The sequence below is a fragment of the Sebastes fasciatus genome, chromosome 11, assembly GCF_043250625.1.
Source record: "Sebastes fasciatus isolate fSebFas1 chromosome 11, fSebFas1.pri, whole genome shotgun sequence".
Taxonomy (NCBI): Eukaryota; Metazoa; Chordata; class Actinopteri; order Perciformes; family Sebastidae; genus Sebastes; species Sebastes fasciatus.
In genome coordinates, this window is record NC_133805.1 from 29,016,389 (window position 1) to 29,039,411 (window position 23,023).

Below are 23,023 nucleotides of genomic sequence, written 5' to 3' on the forward strand. Positions count from 1 at the left end.
CTGAGCCACACAACCTCCTCTCCACCATGTAACCTGGAAAGAAGACAGGCTACAGAAACACACAAGGAGCAAATTGAAGCACATCATTCACACAGATAGGAGTGAAACAAACACATAGACTTTGACCTTTTTTCGACATACTATATTATGACAGGGCCTCAAGATCAGGTAGGAAACCACCTTATGACCCTTATCATTGTCAGCTCATGTTGTGCTTTCGTGGAACACATTCTCAAACAAATCTTCAATTAAATGAACTCAAAACAGCAGATACACAGTAAGCCTGTAGTTGTGGGGGCCCTGAGGAGTTGCCAGCATTGCAGTTGGTAATCTTCCATTGATCCTAATACTGCAGTACTGTGGTTATGCTCAAAGTCTTCTGCTTTTTACTCATGACATTAAATTATAAGTTTTCTCACCTTCTTTGAATTATCAAAACAAGTGGATGAAGATGTGTAGTGCATGCAAATAGCAATGAGAAAAAAAACAGCCAATTTCATTTCACTTTAATGACCTTGTTAAACTTTTATGTACATTGTCATACCATCAGTTGCATAATGCAAAGGCCCATCACAAATACATTTGTGATTGTCTTGCACTGAAGCATCCATGCATGTTTTTAAAAATCATCACTTAAAGGACAAGTGACAATTAAGGGGGATCTATTGGCAGAAAAGGAATATAATATTAATAAATATGTTGTTTTTTTTAGTGAATAATTACCTGAGAATTGTTGTGTTTTCATTACTTTAGAATGAGCCGTTTATATCTCCATAGGAAGCGGATCCTCTTTACGGAGCCAGCTGCCACGTTTCTACAGTGGCCCAGAACAAACAGACTTCCGTTGTACATTCACTTGATATTCTCAAAGCTAAACTAACTCTGTCTTCTGTTCCGCTAGCTCACTTGTTCGCTCACATCACATTCGCCGCCGCTCTCTTTCTTGCTTCACCACTCACTTACCACGTACACACACTCTACGGACTGCAATTCTTCAAATTACCTATACGTTACTCTTACAAAAGCTCTAGATAGGAACATTCATGTTTTCAAATCGGCCATAGTTAGGCTTGGCACAAGGTAGAGTTGCAATCTGCAACCTCACCGCTAGATGCTGGCAGATGTTACAATGTTACAGACTGTACCTTTAAGTCATTTTAAAATCAAAAGACCTTCCCCAATCTCCTCCCTCTTATCACCCCACCCAAAGCTTCTCCATAAATAGCAAAGAATATGAGTGTAAATAGCAAAGACAGATGTTGCCACATTGTATATGCCGAGCCACTGGACTGATTTTGCTAAAACATTGAGGAACAAAGCTTTCTGGCTGACGCTGACGTACACATTTTTATTTTTATCAACAATTTGTAATGCAAATGTATTCAGAGTGTGATCCAAGTTGCATCCTTCCTCTAATTGAAGATGGATTATTTGAGTCATGGTCTAAAAATCCCTGGCTGATCAGTGAAAAGTGTTGGCAGATCATTCTTTCTCTGTGCTAATGTGTCAAAATCCCCTTCTTTCACAAAGAGTTGCTACATGAAGAGATGCATCTGATGAGGCTATAAACTAACCAGCATGTCTTTGAACTGCTCTGGGTTGAGGCCAGGCATTGGAAAGGCAGCCCTGTACACTGGTCCTTTAAAATAAGCAGGCAGCTTTTGATCCATTGAAGTACTTCCTTAAACTCATACAGCATCTGTAAATAAAGAAAGACAGCAGATAGATAAACACAATTGGCAAGATTAGTGCCAACATTAGGTATTCTGTTGGAAGACATCGTGCTGGCATTCCTACCTGGAGTGAAGCAAAGAAAGATTTGTTCTTCATCTCCAAAGTCTGTGCATTGTGGATTGGGAAAGATTATGAGCAACTTGTATGGCATTAAAATGCAGATGATGCATGAAATCCAAAATCTCATTCGCTTCTCACTGTGATTCAAAATAAAAAGATTCATTATGGGATACTCAATAGAAAACCTCTTCACACTGTCAGATGTTGTGGTACAAAACACAAGAAACTAAAACCACGTCATTATTATATTGCAAAAACCATGAAAAAAATAGTTCCAACTGTGCTTTACATACAAAACACTATTATTATTTTTTTGTTATACTGTGCTATGACTCATTTTTCTCGACATACTATACTATGACTTTTTTCTCTACATAATATACTATGGCTTTTTTTCATCATACTAGGGCTTTTTTTTTTTTACATGCTATACTATGGCTTTTTTATTTTTTGGACATACAATATTATACTATGACATTTTTAATTTTTTTACATACTATACTATGACTTTTTTTTACATCCTATATGACTTATTTTTAATTTTTTAGTATGGCTTTTTTTTCACATACTGTATTATGACCTTTCTTTATTTTTTCAACATACTTTCCTATGGCTTTTTCTCCACTATGTACAATTACCTTTTTATTTTTTGGACATACTATACTATGACCTACTTATAGCATGCTATGTTATGACTTTTTTTATTTTTTGGACATACAGAACTATACTATGACATTTGTATTTCGACATACTATACTATGACTTTTTTTTTTTTTTCAACATACTTTACCATGACTTTTTAAATTTTTTGTACATACTATAACTTTTTTTTGACATACTATACTATGACATTTTTTCGACATACTACTCTGACATTTTTTCGACGTACTATTTTATGATTTTTGTGACATACTATACTATGACTTTTTTATTTCTTTTACATACTGTACTATGACTTTTTTTAGTTCGAAATACTATACTTTGACATTCTTTCGACATACTATACTATGACCTTATTCTATTTTTTTTTACATATACATATACAGTACTATACTATGACATTTTAATTTTTTCAACATACTATACTATGACTTTTTTTTACATCATATACTATGACTTTTTTAGTTTTTCAACATACTTTACCATGATATTTAAAAAAATTTTTTTTGACATACTATGACTTTTGTTTAGTTTTTTCAACATCCTATTTTATGACTTTTGTGACATACTATACTATGAATTTTTTATTTCTTTTACATACTGTACTATGACTTTTTATTATTTCGTTATACTATGACTTTTTTTGTTTTTTCAACATATGACTTTTTTTGACATACTATACTATGGCTTATTTATTTCTTTTACATACTGTAGTATAACTTTTTTATTTTTTCGTTATACTATACTATGACTTTATTTTTCAACATACTATGAGTTTTTTTTGACATACTATACTATGTTTTTTTTTTTGTTTTTTTCGACATACAGTACTATACTATGACATTTAAATTTTTTCGACATACTTTACTATGACTATGTACAGTATGTTAAACAAAGTCATAAATAGTAAGTAAAAAAAATTAAAAAAGTTTTATAAAAAATAGTATTTTGAAAAAAGTCATAGTATAGCATGTCGAAAATGTGAAAAAAAGGTGGGCTGTCAATAGATTCAAATATTTAATCACGATAAATTGCATGATTCTCAGCCTCCCCGGCAATATTTATTCTAGGGTGCCGGAAAGGGGGGGGTCCAACCGATTGTCGAACCTCAGATCCCCGAGGAGCAATGCGGATTCCGTCCTTGCCGTGGAACAGTGGACCAGCTCTATACCCTTGCAGGGCTTTTGGAGGGTTCACGGGAGTAACATGTTCTTTGTTGACTTGGAAAAGGCTTACAACCGTGTCCCCTGGGAAGTCCTGTGGGTGGTACTGCGGGAACATGGAGTACTGGGTTTTTTGTTGCGAGCCATCCGGTACATGTATAACCAAAGTGAGAGCCGTGTCCATATACTTGGCACAAAGTCAATCACGTTTCCGGTGGGCGTTGGCCTCTGTCAGGGTTATCCCTTGTCACCGATCCGGTTTGTGATTTTCACGGACAGGATCTCGAGACGCTGTGTGACCGGTTTGGTAACCTCAGAATTGAGTCTCTGCTCTTTGCAGATGATGTGGTTCAGTTAGCTTCATCAGACCGTGACCTTCAGCACGCACTGGGGCAGTTTGCAGCCGAGTATAAAGTGGTCGGGATGAGAGTCAGTACCTTCAAGTCTGAGGCCATGATTCTCTGACGGAAAATTGTTGGACTGTGCCCTTCGGATTGGGAGTGAGTTACTGCCCCAAGCGAGGTAGTTCAATTATCTCGGGGACTTGTACACGAGTGAGGGTAAAATGGAGCATGAGATGGGCAGGCGGTTTGATGCGGTGTCTGCAGGTATGTGGGCGCTTTACAGAACCATTGTGGTGAAGAGTGAGCTGAGCCGCAAGGCAAAGCTTTCGATTTACCAGTCCATCGACGGTCCAACCCTCACCTATGGTCATGAACTTTTGGTAGTGACTGAAAGAATGAGATTGCGGATACAAGTGGCCGAAATGAGTTTCCTTTGTAGGGTGGCTGGGCTCAGCCTTAGAGGTAAGATGAGGAGCTCAGACATCCAGAGGGAGCTCAGGTTAGAGCTGCTGCTCCTTCGCGTCGAAAGGGGCCAGGTGGGGTGGTTCGGGTATCAGATCAGGATGCCTCCTGGACGCCTCCCTTTGGAGGTTTTCCGGGCACGGCCAACTGGTAAGAGGCCCCAGGGTAGACCCAGAACATGCTGGAGAGATTATATATCTCATCTGGCCTGGGAACGCCTCGGGTCCCCAAGGAAGAGCTGGAAAATGTTGCTGGAGAGAGGGACATCTGGAATTCCCTGCTAAGACTGCTGCCCCCGTGACCCGGATGAGCAGAAGAAAGTGGATGGATGGATAATCGCATGATTGTCCATCGCAATTAATCACCAATTTTTTTCTGTTCAAATTGTACCTTAAAAGGGAGTTGGCAAACATGCTTACTGTATGCAAATGTATGTATATATTTATTACTGGAAATCAATCAACACAAAACAATGACAAATATTGTCCAGAAATCTTCACAGGTACTTATCTCTATAAGTATCTTCAATCTAGCTTTAAAACTGAGCCCGCTACAACCTAAAAGTCGCAAGTTGAATTAAAGAAATTAGTGGCATTAAAACAAATTTTTCTTAGTGCATCATTATCGCGTTAACTTTGTTTTAACGCCCTAATTACTTTAACACAATCAAACTTCCGGAGGTTTTACCAGGCCCAGCTTTAAAGCTGGTGAAGATACTGGTGTCATATGAAACTGGAAAACCCAAGGAGTCCATTGGTACCAACCATGCTAGCTTGTTGGGAAGGAGGTTAAATAATGCTCCAAAACGCTAAATTTTGGGGTGGAAGAATGATTATGGCCATTTTCAAAGGGGTCCCTTGACCTCTGACCTCAAGATATGTGAATGAAAATGGGTTCTATGAGTATAGGGGGACTGTGGCTCAGAGGGTAGAGCAGATCGTCCACCAATCGGAAGGTCGGTGGTGTCGATGTGTCCTTGAGCAAGACACTTAAACCCAAATTGCTCCTGATGGGTAAAGTTGGCACCTTAGCAGCCTCTGCCATCAGTGTATGAATGTGTATGAATGGGTGAATGCTGACATGTAGTGTAAAGCGCTTTGAGTGGTCGGAAGACTAGAAAAGCGCTGTATAAATGCAAGTCCATTTACCATTTACCCACGAGTCTCCCCTTTACAGACATGCCCACTTTATGATAATCACATGCAGTTTGGGGAAAGTTATAGTCAAGTCAGCACACTGACACACTGACAGCTGTTGTTACCTGTTGGGCTGCAGTTTGCCATGTTATGATTTGAGCATATTTTTTATGCTAAATGCAGTACCTGTGAGGGTTTCTGGACAATATCCGTACATTTTTTGTGTTGTTAATTGATTTCCAATAATAAACATAAACATACATTTGCATACAGTAAGCATATTTGCCAACTCCCTTTAAGGTACAATTTCAACAGATACAAAATTGGTGATTGATTTGCAATTAATTGCGATGGACAATCATGCGATTATCCATCCATCCATCCATCCATCCACTTTCTTCTGCTCATCCGGGGCTGTGCATAAAGCAAGCCTATTTTCCCACTCCCATGTTGATAAGAGTATTAAATACTTGACAAATCTCCCTTTAAGGTATATTTTGAACAGAAAAAAAAAAAGTGTGATTAATCGAGATTAATCATGGACAATCATGCGATTACATATTTGAATCAATTGACAGCCCTAATATATATATATATATATAGATCTTGATTATTGACATGGAACCGCTATCAACAACTTTCCTCCAACAATCCTGTCATTGGCAACAAGCTCCAAGAATACTTATCGGTCAAACCCTGATTTGTAATCAAGTCATATCCAAAGTGTCCGTCTTTATTCTTCTGTCCCTGACCCAATAGACCACGTCAGTACAGTTATACCAAGGACATCTATTATGAGTCACATTATCCTCTGGTTCAGTAATAAATAATTGCCCACATCCTAATTTACTCCCTTCCCTTTCTTTCCAAACATCGCTCAACACCACTCTCCCACCACAAGATGGCGACAGCACCAAACAAAAAAACCCACAACCCACTTGACGACTTCTCTGCCTTGGAGACACAAAGCCAGTGACATCATCTGCGAAGGGACAGAGGGTGTGAGAAGGACAAATGTCTTGAAATGCATTACATCATTCTCCACTAATATGATAATATATCTCAGGCTCTGAGTGCAGTGCCAAGCATGAGAGGGGCCATAATCCATACAACGACTGCTTCAAATGTGAACAAGGGGATAAAATGGAAGTGGTGGTGGAGCAGAAGGGGGGGGCACAGGAGTCTGAAGGTTATTCCAGACATTATTCCTCAATGAGAGCATGAGGAGAGAGGAGAAGATAATCACTATTACACACCAAGTAAGGATGAGAAAGGGAGGCTTGAATGCTTCCTGTCTGTCTTCTGTCCTTGTCTCTTTTTTTCTGCCATATCTGTTATTTCTGTCTTGCTTTTGCTTTTTCTCCACACTCATTGTTCCTGTCACACAGTCTGAATGGTTCACAGGAGAGGAATGGAGAACCGAGGAGAGAAATGGTTAAAGGAGGAGTGAGGAGAAGAAATGAGACGAAGCTGGGTGAGACCAAGGATGCACAGGAGGGAAGGACTGAGAAGTAGGAAAAGGGAGAATGTGAAAAGATGTAAGAGGTGAAATAGTGACAGAGGAGAAGAACGGAGATTAGAGGTGAGGGAAATAAGGAGAAAGAAAAAGGAGGACAGAAAAGAGGACCGTGGGGGAAAAGGTGAAAAGGTGGGAGAGAATGCAAAATCTGAAAAGAGGAGAGGTGAGAGGATGACTGAGGAGAAGAAGGAAAAAGGAAGAGAGAGGGAAGATGAAAGTAGAAGAGGAAAAAGTTGCAGTGATATGAGACGGACTGACAACTTGAGGATGGAGAGGAGTACTGAAATGATTAGGCAAGAAAGGGGTATATGGAGACATGAAAGAAGATGTGAAAGGAGGACAGAGAAGAGGAAGTAAGGAGAAGAGGAGGTCTAGGGATGGTAGGGGAAGAAGGACTGAGGATAATAAAGAAAAAATGGGGACAGATGAGAGAATGAGAGGGGGAGAAGATGAGGTGAAGATGAGAGGTGAAAGGATGGGAGGAGAGGAGAAATTGTGAAAGGATAAGGGAAGACAAGTTTGGAGATGTGAGGGATGATATGAGAAGATGATGCTTGACTGAAGAAAAGAAATGAGAGAAGAGGAGACGAGATGTGATGTGATAAGGATTGAAGAGAAGAAGAGAGGACAGGAGAAAGGAGGACTGATGAGAAGAAGCGAGAGGAGAGGAGAGGAGAGGCAGGGAATGGCAGAATAGTGAAAGGGGGACTGAGGAGAAGAAGGGAGAGGAGAGGAAGAGGGTTTTAGATGTAAGAGGAGGAGAGAGAAGATGTGAGGAGAGAAGAAAGGTGAAAGAAAATGACAGAAGAGGTCATGTAAAAAGGAATGAGACGATGAAGCAAAAGAAGAGGAGAGAAGAACAGACATAGGGGAAGGGGGACTGAAGAGATTTAGGGAGAGAGAAAAAAAGATGAAAGGAGAGGAGAGCTGGAAAGATGAGGTGAAAGGACGGCAGGAGAGGAGAAATTGTGAAAGGACGACAAGAGGAAAAGAGAGAAGAGGTGAATGGAGAAGGTTGGAGATGTAAGGGAAGGACTGAGATGATGATGATGGTGCTGATGATGCTGCTTGACTGAAGAAAAGAGATGAATAAGAGCCGAGATGTGATGTGAAAAGGAGGACTGAAGAGAAGAAGAGAGAGGAGAGGAAATGGCAGAACAGTGAAAGGGGGACTGAGGAGAAGAAGAAATGAAAAGGTTAGAGAGATGAGAGACGGACTGACGGGATGAATTGAGGAAAGAGCAAAGGAGAGACTGAAGGAGAGGAGAAAAAAAGTGAAAGGAAAAATGTTCAGAGGATATTAGGATAATATTATATGTGAAAATGACTGACAAGATGAGGCAAAGTAGAAGTGGAGAAATTATTTTCTTGAAAATCCATAGGACATAATACCCACCTTAAAATGCAGATCTGGTTTTTGCAGGAACTCAGGAATATGAGGAATATATCCCAGCAACAATTTCCAGCTCTTTCTGGGGACCCGGAGGTGTTCCCAGGCCAGACGAGATATATAATCTCTCCAGCGTGTTCTGGGTCTACCCCGGGGCCTCTTACCAGTTTGACGTGCCCGGAAAACCTCCAAAGGGAGGCGTCCAGGAGGCATCCTGATCAGATGCAAAGGAGGGGCTGTACTACGAGCTCCCTCCGGATGTCTGAGCTCCTCACCCTATCTCTAAGGCTGAACCCATCCACCCTAAGAAGGAAGCTCATTTCGCCCGCTTGTATCTGCCATCTCATTCTTTCGGTCAATACCAAAAGCTCATGACCATACGTGAGGGTTGGAAAGTAGATGGACTGGTAAATCGAAAGCTTTGCCTAGCTTTTTCCCTCACTCGTGAACAAGACCCCGAGATACTTAAACTCCCTCGCGATCGGGATGAAATTCAGTACCTGAGGCCATGGTGCTCTGCCAGAAACCGGTGGATTGCACCCTCCAGGTGGGGATTAAGTCTTTGCCCCAAGTGAGGGACATCAAAATGTTGATCTCAAAATGAGCACGAAAGCTCAGAAGAGTCTTACAGCACATGGCCTGCAGCTAGACAAAACAAACTCAATGCTCCATCTTTACAAAACTCCAGCTACCAAATACACACAAAACTGGAATAACTATAAGCACCTAACCAAAGTAGCATATCCAAAGGTTCCTCTAAACAAAGGCTCACAAGCCAACCAAGTCGTCCCAGGACGCACAGCACACTGAGGCAAACTAGCTACATCAACAAAGCTCACCCACAAAACCAAACAAAGCATGAGCTGTAGCACTTACTTCCAAAGCTGCTTGACCAAGCTGCCAAGTTGCAGACACAACAGTTAAGGTAACAACTTCCTCACTAGCAATGTCCTAGTTCCTCACGCTCCAAACCAAATTTGACCATGAACCCAAGCATCTTGAGGCATGCCAGGCTCCAAGCAAGTTAGCACATACATAAGACCCGACAAAGGACACCGATCTATCTCACAATCCTAGCCATTGTACATTATTTTAAAGTTAACCCCCCACAAAAACAAGTATTGAAACGTGCAATGATAAAATCCAAAGAGCCACCACAGAGCCCAAGCTCCCCTGCCCTATCTAACTAGTCAACGTACTAGCTAACTAGTCTCAACCCTAGTCTTCAGACAGATACTTGTGGTGGGTACTTATGCACCAATTCCATTGGAACCGAAAAGCAACCAGAAGCTGGCAACCCTCCAGCAACCAGGGAAATGCTGCCAAGACATTGGCTTCACCCACCAAACTAATTGAAAACACCAAACTGATTGCTCTCCTGTTGATATCAACCACTTCAGCCTGATGCATGGCTCCTCCAAACTAATGCAGCTATACTCTCCAAAGCAGATGCTTATTAAAGCTCAAATAAATGGGTTAGTAAACTTAACAACGTGGGGTCAAATACTGCTCTCTTCCAACATCCACCAAAAACAAACTCCACAAAAGTAACCACAGTTAACCAGACAGAACAGGACAAAAAAGCCTTGCGAGATACTCCCATAAATCTAGTCACAATGCTAAATAACAAAGACACTTAAATCTGTACTCATAAAACGTGCTTAACCTCAATTTAGCAACAACAAACCACAAGGATGACAAACCAGATTGGTCAGCCATAATAATAAAGCCTCCTTGGTCATGCTAAGGTTAGATTTAACCTTACCAAATAGGTTGGGATCCCGGACGAGCCCCCATTTGTCACAAACTGGCTCAGGGAATGTGACAAAAAGGGAGTCCACGTAAGGTTATACATGAAACCAAACATTATTTATTAAATTAAGGTTACCTTAAATGGAGTGTGCAAATCAGCAAAATCAGCATATGAATGTAGTGCATGAATGTGTGGCATATGTGCTGTGGAGGTGTTCAAGATGCAGAACCAAACAAAGGTGATGCCAGGTGGATGTGTCTGTAGGATTAGAGAGTGAGAATTAACACTGGGGCAGCATTTATAGCCTGGAAGGCACAGGTGAGCTCAATCAAGCTGACGACCCTCCCTCATCAGCCAACTGCCTGCTGAGGTTGGCCAGGGCAGCCTCCAAACAAGGAGAGGGGCATCACAAGGGGAGAAGAGGAGGTCAGAGCAGAAATTAGTTTTAAATAAGAAGAGAGGCTCTGCAGTTTGTCTTGGCGTCATGCTCCGAGCTCCACTGCCACGCTCACATTCAGGTAAACACTATACATGCCCTTGTGCATGTGTGCTATACATAGACACACACTTACTTACTTACTTACTTACTTTAGCTGAGAAACTGTCATAACAACTGTTTGGGCTCAGTCATTCATAGTTTGACCTAAATAAACAGCAGTATGTGCGATATGCAAACTTCATTCAAAGAGCTGAAACATTATTTTAAGCCACATCCTGGAGCCTCATTTCTAAAAATACAAAATATTATTTAATAAAATTAACTTTCTGTAAACTAGGTTTCAGCATAATAAATAAATACAAAATAAAGGAGCCTTTGCTGCTGTATTTATGAAAGGCTGCATCTTTTTTATTTTCTGTAATACTGTGGAAAAATAATTACAATTTGAAAAAAAAAGAAAAACAGAAATCAAACATGAAAATAAAAGAAAATTCAATAATATATTGTATGTTTTGTACAGTTTCGTCTTGAATAAATGGGATAAACAAGTACTCAAACCCAACATGAACATAATACACATGAACAATATATAGGGATAAAAATAAAGAGTTGGAATATGGAGAATATATGCTTATATGAACACCTAAACTGTCCCTCTCTCAGCCACATGCACAACTCCACTTCAAACATTTTCAAGTGCAATAGGGAATCCTTCTCACTGTACTGATCATCGTCTTCATATGCTTAGCGATACCAAGCTGAACATCAATTAATCCTGTTCACTCGTGCAGCTGTTTCAGAGAGCAGACAGGCTCAGCAGCTGGATGAGGGATGAGCTCGGCTCCTTCCTCGTGTCCTAAGGCCACGCAATGTCTCCTTCACTCTGTCTTACCAGCTGTCCTGCTATATACTAGGGTTTGACTGATACTGTTTCTTTTCCAGCAATATTTAACACCTTCAAATATGGCAAATATACAGCGTTTCCAACTGAATCTCCTTGACATGGTGGAAATGCCTTTAAAGTGCCAGTTGACAATAAAATATAGATGAAATTCTGTTTAGGTTTTGCAGCTCTTTAAGGCAGTTTAAAGTTATAATCCTTCAGATTTTAGTCCCGCTTGATTTGTGGTATCAGCAAGTGCATTTCGATATTACAGTTCCCGGTGTTCAAAATAACATGTTTATCTACCACTAAGGGCAGCAAAGAGGCCAGTATAGCAACAAAAGGAGAGCAACAAGTATTTCTGTTTACTTGCATTTTAATCAGACTGAATTAGCATTACGTTTCACTTCTTTATTCAGTCTGACATCGTGGTAATGTTGGCCGATCTTTGCTTAAGAGTCAGGGTTATTTTTGTTTTGTCCTAACCATCAGTCGCGAGTGCTGTATCCTGTCCCTCCTGTATCATTTCAGGCTGTTCTCATACACAGTTCATAGCTATGCCTAGAAAAAGAAATGCACTATAATTCATATTCAACCAATTTAATCAATTTGTGACGTACTATAAAGAGTGTCAAACGCCATGTAGGGAGGAGGTCGGGGTGGATCGGTGGGTCCAAAAACACAGGACTTTCGCCTAGCAGACCGCTGTTTGTGTCCCGTGTGAAACCAGAAGTCAACGTTGATTTATTTGTCACGGAACTTCCGTACTTAAGTTACGCCACTTCCATAGGTATTTTAACCCAAATCACAATCTTTTTCTAAACCTAACCAAGTATTTTTGTTGCCTAAACAAGTTCTGCACTGCAGAGGCTTGAGCAGGTGCACTGATCGCTCGTGTTGCTGGACATTTGTAGGAAAACGTGCAAAAAATAACTTTTAGTAAGATGACATACGAATCGTTGTATGAGGATATGTTGGTTAATTTTTAGTTGATGCGGAAGCTGTGGTATTGGTTGCTTGGAGAAATCGACATTTTTCACAAAATATTGAAGAAATATGCTGATAATATCTGATATTTGCCCCAAACAATCAGTCAAACCCTAATTTCTACAGTCCAGTGGTACTAACACATTTAAAATGGCGTGAAAACACACTGGTGTTACAGGCTGCACACACACATACACACATGCATGTTCACAGATGGACACATGCAGTGCATGTACATGTATGGAGATACAAACAGGTAGCGCACACACACACACACACACACACACACACACATACACAGTCACCCATGAGCGTACATACACATAAACACGAGAAACACAAATGGCTGCTGCATTTGTTTGTCTGCTCAGTTAATTTTTTTGCACAGTCTTTTGGCACTCACTGAAGACTCCACAAGGTAAAAATGGACACCGAGCCACTCGAGTCAGTCTTGGCCAGGGATGGCGCAGCACAGCACAGCATGGAACAGAGCAGTTAGCTGTGGGTCTGGCCTGGTTCTAGCCTGGGTTGGCCTAGTTGAGACAGAGTTTTGGCTATTTGTGGCCTGGCTGAGCAGTCATTTTGGCCACAGACACACACATGCCCTCTCTTTTTTCGTTGGGTTGATTAATCCGAACCCCCCTATTCGATGCATACAAAATGAAATAAAATACTGCATGTATATAAAAAGTTTACACACACTTTTGACCACAGTCATTTCTTCCACTGGTGAGGTAACACCACAAAGTAATACCAAGAAAATACAATTTAAAATACTGATTTTCAGAGAGAAATAAATGAGGATGATGTCATGAGCTCATGAAGCTATATATTCTCTAAACACAGACTCCCTACCCCCCAACATACACACATTAATGCAAGCTAAGTTTGCTATACCTACTCCATATGTAATCAGCTTGAAGGGAATTTGGAAGAAAGCAATGAGAGGAGGGTTTGCTATGTTGTGATGATTTCTTTTTTTTTTCACGAAGACAGGTTCAACTTCTAAATTTGGAAGCTGGTAGGAGGTAAAATGACACGGGGGAGAGAGTAAAGCGTATCAGTACACACCGCGGTGAGAGGTACATATGGAGAAGAGGGGAAAAGACATGAAATAACAACTTAGTGGAGTAAACACTTCCAGATTCCCCTTCTAAACTGCATACCTTTGTCAGCGCTGAACCAAATCTAAACATCTGTTTTGCATTTTTGGCTTTCTGTCTTTTACATATTTATACGTCCCCACTGTCAACAGAGGTAACGACTAAGTACCTGGATGGCCTAGCCGTGTATTTGTTGGCCTCAGTAACTCCTCCGTGTCAAATTTACTCATTCTACACAAGGTCATAACGACATTTCAAGTCAGATGCAAAATACTGCACAGCTACAACTCTGTAAAAAGGTAGTAAAGAGGTAATAGTATGCAGTACCAAGGCTGTGATGACCATATAAATTTAAAAGGGTGCTCCATCTGCCGTTCTTCTCTCCATAACTACTGAAATGGTTTATATAGTGACCTTGGAGCTACAAGGTTCCATCTGATATTCTAATCAGACATGGCGTGGCTGCGGTTTTCTTTCTGAAAGTGTTTATTCAAAATAGGGGTAATAAATACAATTTTTACTGCCCCTTAGCACAGAATTACCATAATATACTGTATCTGTGAAGGGTTGATAGCATGGCTGATAAGTATAAAGACTCATTGATTACCTCTAGAGGTGCTGAGATATCTGGCTTCACTTTGCAACCCCTGGTCTTTTGTAAATCATTGTCTCATCTGCTATTATTTTTAGGTGCTCAAAAATGTATGGTAGAGGAGGAGGGTGGCTCTTCATTGCATAAGGCCCCTCTTTACTTTGACTATTCAATAAAGCATAAGTGCCCTTAAAGAAAAGGTCAAACATCAAGAAAATGTCGAAGCAATTCCTGGCGGTTGCCAAAACAAGTTTAAAAGAGTCATGTATTATTTAAAGTCCATTAAAGGAACAGTGTGCAGCATTTCGGGGGGATCTATTGGCAGAAATGGAATATGATATTACTAAGTATGTTTTCTTTAGTGTATAATCACTTGAAAATATGAATCATTGTGTTTTCGTTACCTCAATGAGCCGCCTATATCGACATACCGAGAGGGTCCTCTTTACGGAGTCGGCCGCCATGTTTCTACAGTGGCCCAAACCAAACCAAAAATGGACAAACCAAACTCTGGCTCTAGAGAGGGCCATTCGTGTTTTCACTTTTTTGTGTCGGCCACGGTAGTTCTCCTACAAACTTGGCACACGTTTCACTTGGTTGCTATCTGCAACCTCATCAATAGATGCCAGCAGATCCTACACACTGCACCTTTAAAGAATGAAAACTGAAGGAAAGTTGCATTAGCGATAGAACCTTATAATTTCAAGCTCAGTATAAAGTAAAGCCCCCACAGCTGCTGCTGTGGGGGCTAATCAACACATTGTCACCGTAAAAGGTGAAGACGTGTGATGGCACGATGAAGAGTTCAATCCAATCTCACGTGGGAAGCTCAGTGTGCAAACATGAAGCAGTTCTACAACCGGTGGGAACTTAATGGCACACAAACGTAGCTGCTTTAGACAAATGTTTTCAGTGCAATGTTCACACTGTGAGCCAAAGTATAAGTAAGGGGCTGAAAGTCAAATTATTTCCTGCAGAGGCAAACGTCCGGAGAAATATCTCACATATAAGTTGGCCTAAACTGTGCTCACTGCTCATCAACAGCCAATAGAAAAAGAAAAAACAGTATGTCATTTGATGGTTGCAACTTTGCAACTGCACTCAACTGCTACAGTAGACCGGTACAATCCACACTGCTTTTATAAGGTGATCATAGTGTGAATTTGGACTTGTTGGTGTTGGGTAAGTAAGCAAAACTACTCCTGCAGACTCTGCAAGATCTTACCAGACAAACAAACTGATTTTCTCTCTTGGTGGAAAATAATTTGGTAGTGGGACAGCGGGGACTTGTGTCAGCATGGGACTTGTACAGTAGCGGCATCAGTAGAGGTTAGTAGCAACATTTTAAACGCTGATTATTATAAACCTGTGTGGTTCAAGGCCAATCATACGTACCAAAGCTGACACAATACAACGGAAAAATCTCTGACATAAAATACCACCAAATTTTCTGTTGCAGTGAAGAAACCAGTATACTTACATATAAATGTACAAAGTACCTTATGAGCTAGATAGAACCCTCTGTACCTTCAGGTTGATATGTTAGACTACACTTGAACCTTCTCATTGCTTTCAAAGTGAGCAGCACCGCTCAAAGTGAGCAGCTGCTTGTTCTCCATCCATTATTTTGAATGTCGTCGACGTTTGAAAAAGGCAGTCCAGTCAGAAGACTTGAAGTCAAGGAAAGAGTTTCACACCAAACAGAGAAATCCACCAAACAGATTTGCCCTTGCTGGATATTTCTAATTTTTGGAATGAAGCTCTTCAAATTTTCTAATTTAATTCTACAACAACATCCACTTTGAAAAACACCATCCATCGCTTTTTTTTAAAGAAACTCAAAACGTTTCCAATAACGATCACGTCGCCACATACACATTAAAAAGTGAGTTTCACCCAAAACGCTGAACCTTTGGTCCACAACTCCTTATAAAAATACTATAAAATGTTTCTGAATGCCATTTTTTTTTCATACGTTTCGGTATAAATATGGAAAAAAAAATCTATTCTACTGTGCAAGTGAGAGAAACAAATACTTTTTGACACTTGAGGGTAGGGGAGGTATCTTTTTGTACAAATTGCAGAAATTCATTGAATGAAAAAGCGCTTCCGCCACACCTCGTTTCACAAATACTGTATATACAGCATTGACCTCGAGTGAAATGTTAAGTATAGAAATGTATCATGATGATTCAAAAATGAGAGATGAGGAGGATGATGAGCATATAGAGACGCTTGCTACCACTCCTTTCCTTTCAGATGTGGCATGTACAAAACCCTCTTTGTCCAGACCACCTCATTGTCCCCTCTTTACAAAAGAAGACACACCTATATAGTTTGTGTGTGTTGGCACATGAGCATTGGCACTCTGGTCACTAACTGTACCACTTTAAGACGCTCGGTCCCACTTAAATCAAGGTAGATCTTGTAAGCAATGGCCACTGGGCAGGTTTAAGTGAGGAAAAAGGGATCAAAAAGTGCCAAATATATTTATAGTCCAAGCTGCCCCGTTGCTGCAATACATCGAAACAAATAGGTCTTTAAAGATCTGTGTGTATGTGTGTATTTTTGAGAGTCAGAAAATGCAAGGAGGTTTACTGTGGGTCACTGTACTGCATCACACTGTATAAGTTTGTTCAAGGAAATAACTTTAAAAGGACCCAGATCTCCATTTGCACTTATTTACAGAGATGGGGTGGGAGGAGGAGAGTGTGATGCAGGGAGATGATCCAAGAGGAAGATGAGGATTGCAGGAAGAAAACGGTTCCGCTGCTCCTCCTTAAGCTCCTGGCGCTCTTCTTCTTCAGTTTCTTCAAAGTGCTCTTCTTCTCTTTTTGCCTCTTTTCTCTTGATTGTGGCTCTCGCTGTTACTTTGTTGGAGCATCAACACTGCACGCAACAGAAGGTCTGCGCAAATGTCGGTGAAGGTCGCTTTGCATGTGTCGTATGTATTGCTGCTAACTATTATATGTGATGCTGCTAACTGCTGTTTCATTGGTTCAGAAAATGAACCAAATTCCATGCACTGGATGCTAGAGAAACAGAAAATGGATTCTTGAATGTTTATGTATCTTTTTTTTATATTTATGTATGTTTATGTTTTATGTGTAATAAGTACTGCAGCTGCAAAAAGCAAGTCAAAGAGTGTGTATGTGTGTTTCTCAAACATGAGTCTGCATCCGCTGTGTGTGTCTTTGGGAATAGTCAGAGGGTGGAGACGAATATGAGAAGCGGGTGGAGGTTCCATACTGCCCCAGCCCTGTTTCAGGACTCTGTTGTCCCGGCCCTGGCCCTGGCCCTGGCCCTGGTCCTGGTCCTGGTCCCGGTCCTGGCCCTGGCCCTGGACCTGGCCCTGGCCCTGGACCTGGCCCCGGCCCCGGCCCGGTCCCCTGTCCTGTTGGATACATCTCATAGGCTGGCCCTTCCTCTATGGGTGGAGCAAAGCCCATGCGGTAGCTGGGATACTGGGAGGGGTATCCGTAGTTGTCATAGGACAGCTGGGTTGTACTGTCCAGCAGGCCGCAGTCTCCGGGGTAATCTCCAGGCGATTGAAGAGCTGGATTGGGAGGTGCTTGCTGGCTCTGTGCTACCCTGGTGAAGGTGTTGAACTGGGCGTAGGTGGCATGAGACATCCTGGAAGGTGGGCGGGGGTCGTAGCAGCCCGCCCTTGAGCCTGGCACCGCACTGGGGGGAACGGCACCAATGGCGCCGGCTGGGGCTCCGCTGGAAGTGGCACCAGCTGGTCCGCTGTTGGGGTTCGGGGAGCGGAACTCGCCCTGGTAGTGGATGGCACGGGACTGGGGGCGCGCCTCATCATGGGTGGTGGCTCGGACGTTGTAGTATCCGTTGGTTGGATCCTGTGATCAGAGGTGAGAATATTAGTTTGATATTATAAGAAGCAACAACACTGGGCTAAATGGTTAAGACACCTAAACATCTGGTCTGTGCTTGTATTATACCATACTACATACTTGTATGTCTCATATTATATGTACTGTATTATCAGTCACATTACAGGCTGATATGATTGGTGACGTCGGTGAAGTGCAGTTGGTGGCGTGCTCATGCTACGTCCAAAAAACGTCATGGTGTGTGAGTGATGCAGCGTACAGCATGTGTATGAACACGACACATAATGATACAACTTCATTTTACCAGGATAAATAATGGTTTTTCAATAACCTGACACCCGCCAGTTGGTTTGTTACACAGAACCATTGGAGAAGCCGTCATTGGAAACTGTTTGGAAAAGGGCAGGCACTTTCAAAAAATACTTGGCAGGTGATCAAATGAACCATCTGTCAATCAAAGTCTTGCTGAAGCCAGTCGGGAGAAGAGTGAAAACATCGCCTTCAGTGCCGTACTTTGTTCTTCTTTCAATGAAGAAATACTCTCCAGTTCTGATAGAACTGATGCTATTGCAGCATCAACGCTAACCTCTTCAGGAGCCACTATTGTTGTTTAGAACCAACAGTTGCCTCTCCACGTCGTCTCACACTATGGTCTCAAACAGACCTAAGCCACCCCAGTAGCTGCCAGTAGCTCATCACAGGACGCTGATTAGTCCGTGCTCTGGCTCGCTGGACACGAGATTCTAGTGTGATCTTGTGACATCGTGACAATCCAGGTTTCCAATACAAGGTGACAGGAAGCTCACCTGAGCAATAGCTAACTCTGGAATAAAAGTTCTATTTGGGTGGTTGTACACTAAAAATGTTTGAAACAGTTTGTTTCTTTTAGTTAGTTTGTGGTACTGAGAACTGAAACCTTATAATACAAGGTTTTGAGAGATTTAAATTTTAAAGAGATTTAAAGAAACCCAAATATTGGGTTGATCACGATCTGACTGAGCAAAATCCAGTAAATGATGCATTAAGAATCACCAACATCTGTTTTTGTGAATTTCAGTGGCACAGATTGTGAAAAAAAAGTGGTATTGTTATAAAAAACCAAGCTTTTAACTGCAGTGAAAATGCCGAACCTGAGGAAAAAGTAGGAACTGGTAATTGATGGATATGACCACAAAGTTCATGACATATGATGTGTCTGTGTGCACCATGCAGGACATAATGTTCAAGATGCTGCCAACAAAAACCCAATCAAAGTCAAAATGCTAAGATGTTTCTGTGAGCGACCGGCCACCTCACCTTGAGCTCGTACTCCTCCCTGGTGTCGCTCTCGCTCCGGATGTCCTGCTTCAGGTCCATGTCGTCTTTGAATGGCTGAGTGGAGGGAGAGAGGGAAACAGAGGGCAGAAACTAAACCATCAAACAACGAAACACACACACGGAAAGAGGGAGGGAGAGAAAGGAAAGGAGGAGGAAGAGAGGGAGGGGAGAGGAAAACAGAGTTTCAGCTTTTTCATCCCAAGAGAGTGGAAGACGAGAAACGGCTAGTTGATGGAAAAAAAAAAGGTTTGGACCGAACTTTAAAACCGCTCCAAAGGAGCCTCGCCGATCAGATTCTCCAAAACCTCCAGGGCCAAACGCTTTTCTAAAAGGAAGACAATGTTAAAGAGAGAGTGCGGTGTGTGTGTGTGTGTGTGTGTGTGTGTGTGTGTGTTAGTGTCCGTTGTTTCTGTGTGCAATTTAAAGTGTGTGTTTTTGTGTATTTGCAAGATTGTTTGTGCATGAATCGTACTTAAACTATAAGTGTAAGTAACACTTTATAAAGTGTGTGCGTGTGTATATGCGCTTTTATGTCCATCTTTGTTTTTCCCTTCATCTCTGTGTATGTACAGTACAGTATGTGCTTTCTTGATTTTGGGTCGAGTGTGTGTGTTTGTGTGCATATTTTTGAGGTATTTTTGTGTGTGTGAATTTGCAGGCAAGCCTTGGGCGAGTGTCTGTTTTACTGTGTGTGTGTGTGTGTGTGTGTGTGTGTGTGTGTGTGTGTGTGTGTGTCTGCCTCTCCTGCCATGTCGCCTGTTGTGTCGGTGTATCCGTACATTTAAGCCCATTGACCCATACGCCTCCTCTCCACGGCCCCCGGTGACTCAGATGGGTGTCTACTCACGGAGTACATGGCCTTGACCATCCGGGTTGCCGTGGAGACGTCGGCCGCCTCCTCCTCCAGGCTGTGGGTCTCTTTGTTGACTGTCTCTACCTTGATGTCTGGCTTACCGAGGGTGACAGCCCGGCGACCTGAAAGAAAAACACAACCTGCGGTCATATTCTGGGTCAAAATAAATTATTGATTTATTTAAAAAAAAAAAAAAAAAAACAGCAACACTTTATTCTATTTAATGCTGTTGTAATCTGGTCCATTATTTGCCTTGTCTATTTTATTTTCTCCAGTATTCACCATGAGGGAACAAGGTGTCAGAAAACTGTCCATTCCTTTGGCATAAATATCTTCTTCGAGGTTGCAAAGACTGAAAATGAAGATGAATATTTTGTAGCAGATCTTTCTGTCAGAAAGATTGATGTTGATTATTTCTTTTAAGTCACACATTTGACTTGGACTGAAGGCCAATATTCTTTTCATGGTATTTTGTGTAGTTTAAAGCTCCTCTGTGTGTGGGATTTCTAAATATCTGACATTGGTTGTGACTCCTAATGGCCATTTCAAAAAGACATGTTGGGACTCTTATTTTCTAGAAACAAAAACTTAGTAAACTTTAATGCTGCATCAGGACATTTTGTCTCAAATACTAGCAAAATATCTGAGTACTTTAACACTCAGATATCATACACAATATTGTGTTTATCAAATGGGGGTGCGAGTACCCCTATGGGTACTTTGGAGTACTGCAAGGGGTACGTGAGATTTTCAAAAATGTTAATTTAAAAAATATCAGTTATGCATAATTCCTGAAATAATTATACCATAATAAGATCAATAAAACATTTAAATGTAAGTTTGATAAACTTTATATTCAATATTGCTATTTTCAATGCAATAGTTAACTGCTGTAAACTGTCAACTGCCGCAACAAACACAATCTGTTCAGTTACGTTTTGCACGTTGAAATATTTCAAAGGAGGTACATTATTGAAAAAAGTTTGAGAACCACTAAGGTACTGAACCGTCTACTCTCCTCAACATTTAAATACATAACATAACAATAACATAACATTTACTCCAGTTTTCTCTTAATTTGTTTGTTTTCAGAAAGATTGATTCTTCTGAGCTAAAAAGGTGTATCTTCAGCATTTTAAGTATCTTGTTACTGTACATAAATGTGCTGGCAAATATACGTCTGTCTCATATTTAAATAAACCCCAGAGTTATTTTTACATAAAAGTCATGATGGCGATCTTATTACTGTATGACCTCGTAATATTTCCGAAACACTTCCAACGTGACTCACGTCTGAATTGAGAGCTGTCGAATTAACATGAGGGCTACAACAGCACAAGGTTAAATATGCACATATTTAAGAGATTAAACACATTTCATGTCATTTCATTAAAAGGCTTTAAGTTAGGTTAGCTATGTACAATAGGATAGGACAGTCTTCTACTCTACATCAAAGCAATATTTTCGGGCCTTGTGTAACCTGCACAGCAATTCATTTTAATGTAGATATATTGTACATATTTTATAGTATTTTTTCATATTTTCATTGCTATTTTTTTCTATACAGCTTTCATTTTAATTCAGATATAATGTACATATTTTTACAGTATTTTTTGTATTTATATTGTAATTTTCTCCTATTCTGTATTTATGTTTCTTGATTTTTGTATTTTTATTTTTAATAAAATTTTTCTCTTACTATGTTTATCTATGTTTATTTTATGCGCTGATACACCAAAGCAAATTCCTTGTACCTGAAACCTCTTGGCAATAAACCGGATTCTGATTCTGAAATGATAAAACTACTCATTTTAATCCATATATATATCACCAGCAAAGAGCAGTCAATATTTGTCAACATGAACAACTCTCTCTTCCCAAAGCAGAGACATTAAAAGTAAAGATTTAAATCTGTGAAGTCTTGAGCTGCAGCGTCTCACAGCAAATGAGAGACAGCTTATCTGGAGCCACAACGATGTTTGTTTGAGTTTCTATTTCCAAATGGTATCTTTTCTGTAGTGGTGTTATCAGCTCTGAACCAGAAAATATACTCTTATCCCCAGAAAATCCCTCCGGGGACTCTGCCAGTCACCTTCATTGTCTTTCCCAATTCTTTATTTGCTGTGGAGCAGCTCAAAATGAAACAACTTAAAGACACCACATGTTCTTAGCTCTCTGCTTTGCAAGAAGTGTGGCTTGGGCTTATAAATGCTAAGTGGATTGCCGTCGGCTGTAGAAATAACATATAGGAATTCATAAACTAAATACTATTCACTGTTAAATGCTCTTGTTTTCTGCTCTGTTATTTATGTACTTTATCCAGTGTACAAGCAGCATATAAATACCATTTATTTAAAAAATAATCATACAATTCCATGTTAGTGGAATGAAAAGGGTACAGTAGGCGTTTTAAGGCAGTTTGCCATATTATATGAATATTCATTAATCTCATTTGAATAAAATGCTATACAGCTGGCATATGTTCCTTTCTTCAAACGTGGAGCGGCAGAATGACAGATAGGGTGAGTGGATGAAAGAAAGACTGATAGACGCATACACTACACACACACACATTAGAGAACCACTGTGTTGCACTCACTGCCTTTGCGTTGGCGGTAAAGGAAGAAGGCGAGCGCCAGTAGAAACATGAGCAGCAGAATGGAGGAGCCCACCGTACCACCGGCGATAATTCCCACTGGAACAATATCTGAAACAAACACAAGCAGAGAGGTGTCAGGGTTGAGGGACAGCTGCTGCCTCATTGTTACAGAAACCCG

General features: G+C 40.8%; 1 protein-coding gene across 2 annotated transcripts in view; it reads right to left on the minus strand.

The window, feature by feature from the left end:
• Nucleotides 1–13,501: 13,501 nt before the first annotated feature.
• kirrel1b (kirre like nephrin family adhesion molecule 1b) overlaps nt 13,502–23,023 on the minus strand; it is a 96,963-nt gene continuing 87,441 nt past the window's right edge. Inside the window, exons 12-15 of one of the 2 annotated variants that reach the window (XM_074652135.1) lie at nt 22,846–22,953; nt 20,241–20,368; nt 19,373–19,447; nt 13,502–18,082 (exon numbers count right to left, since the gene is read on the minus strand). In XM_074652135.1, the coding sequence (XP_074508236.1) occupies nt 17,387–18,082; nt 19,373–19,447; nt 20,241–20,368; nt 22,846–22,953 (1,007 nt within the window). In that variant the 3' untranslated portion in view covers nt 13,502–17,386. Of the gene's footprint in view, nt 18,083–19,372; nt 19,484–20,240; nt 20,369–22,845; nt 22,954–23,023 lie in introns of both variants that reach the window. The other variant, XM_074652134.1, reaches the window with a different exon arrangement.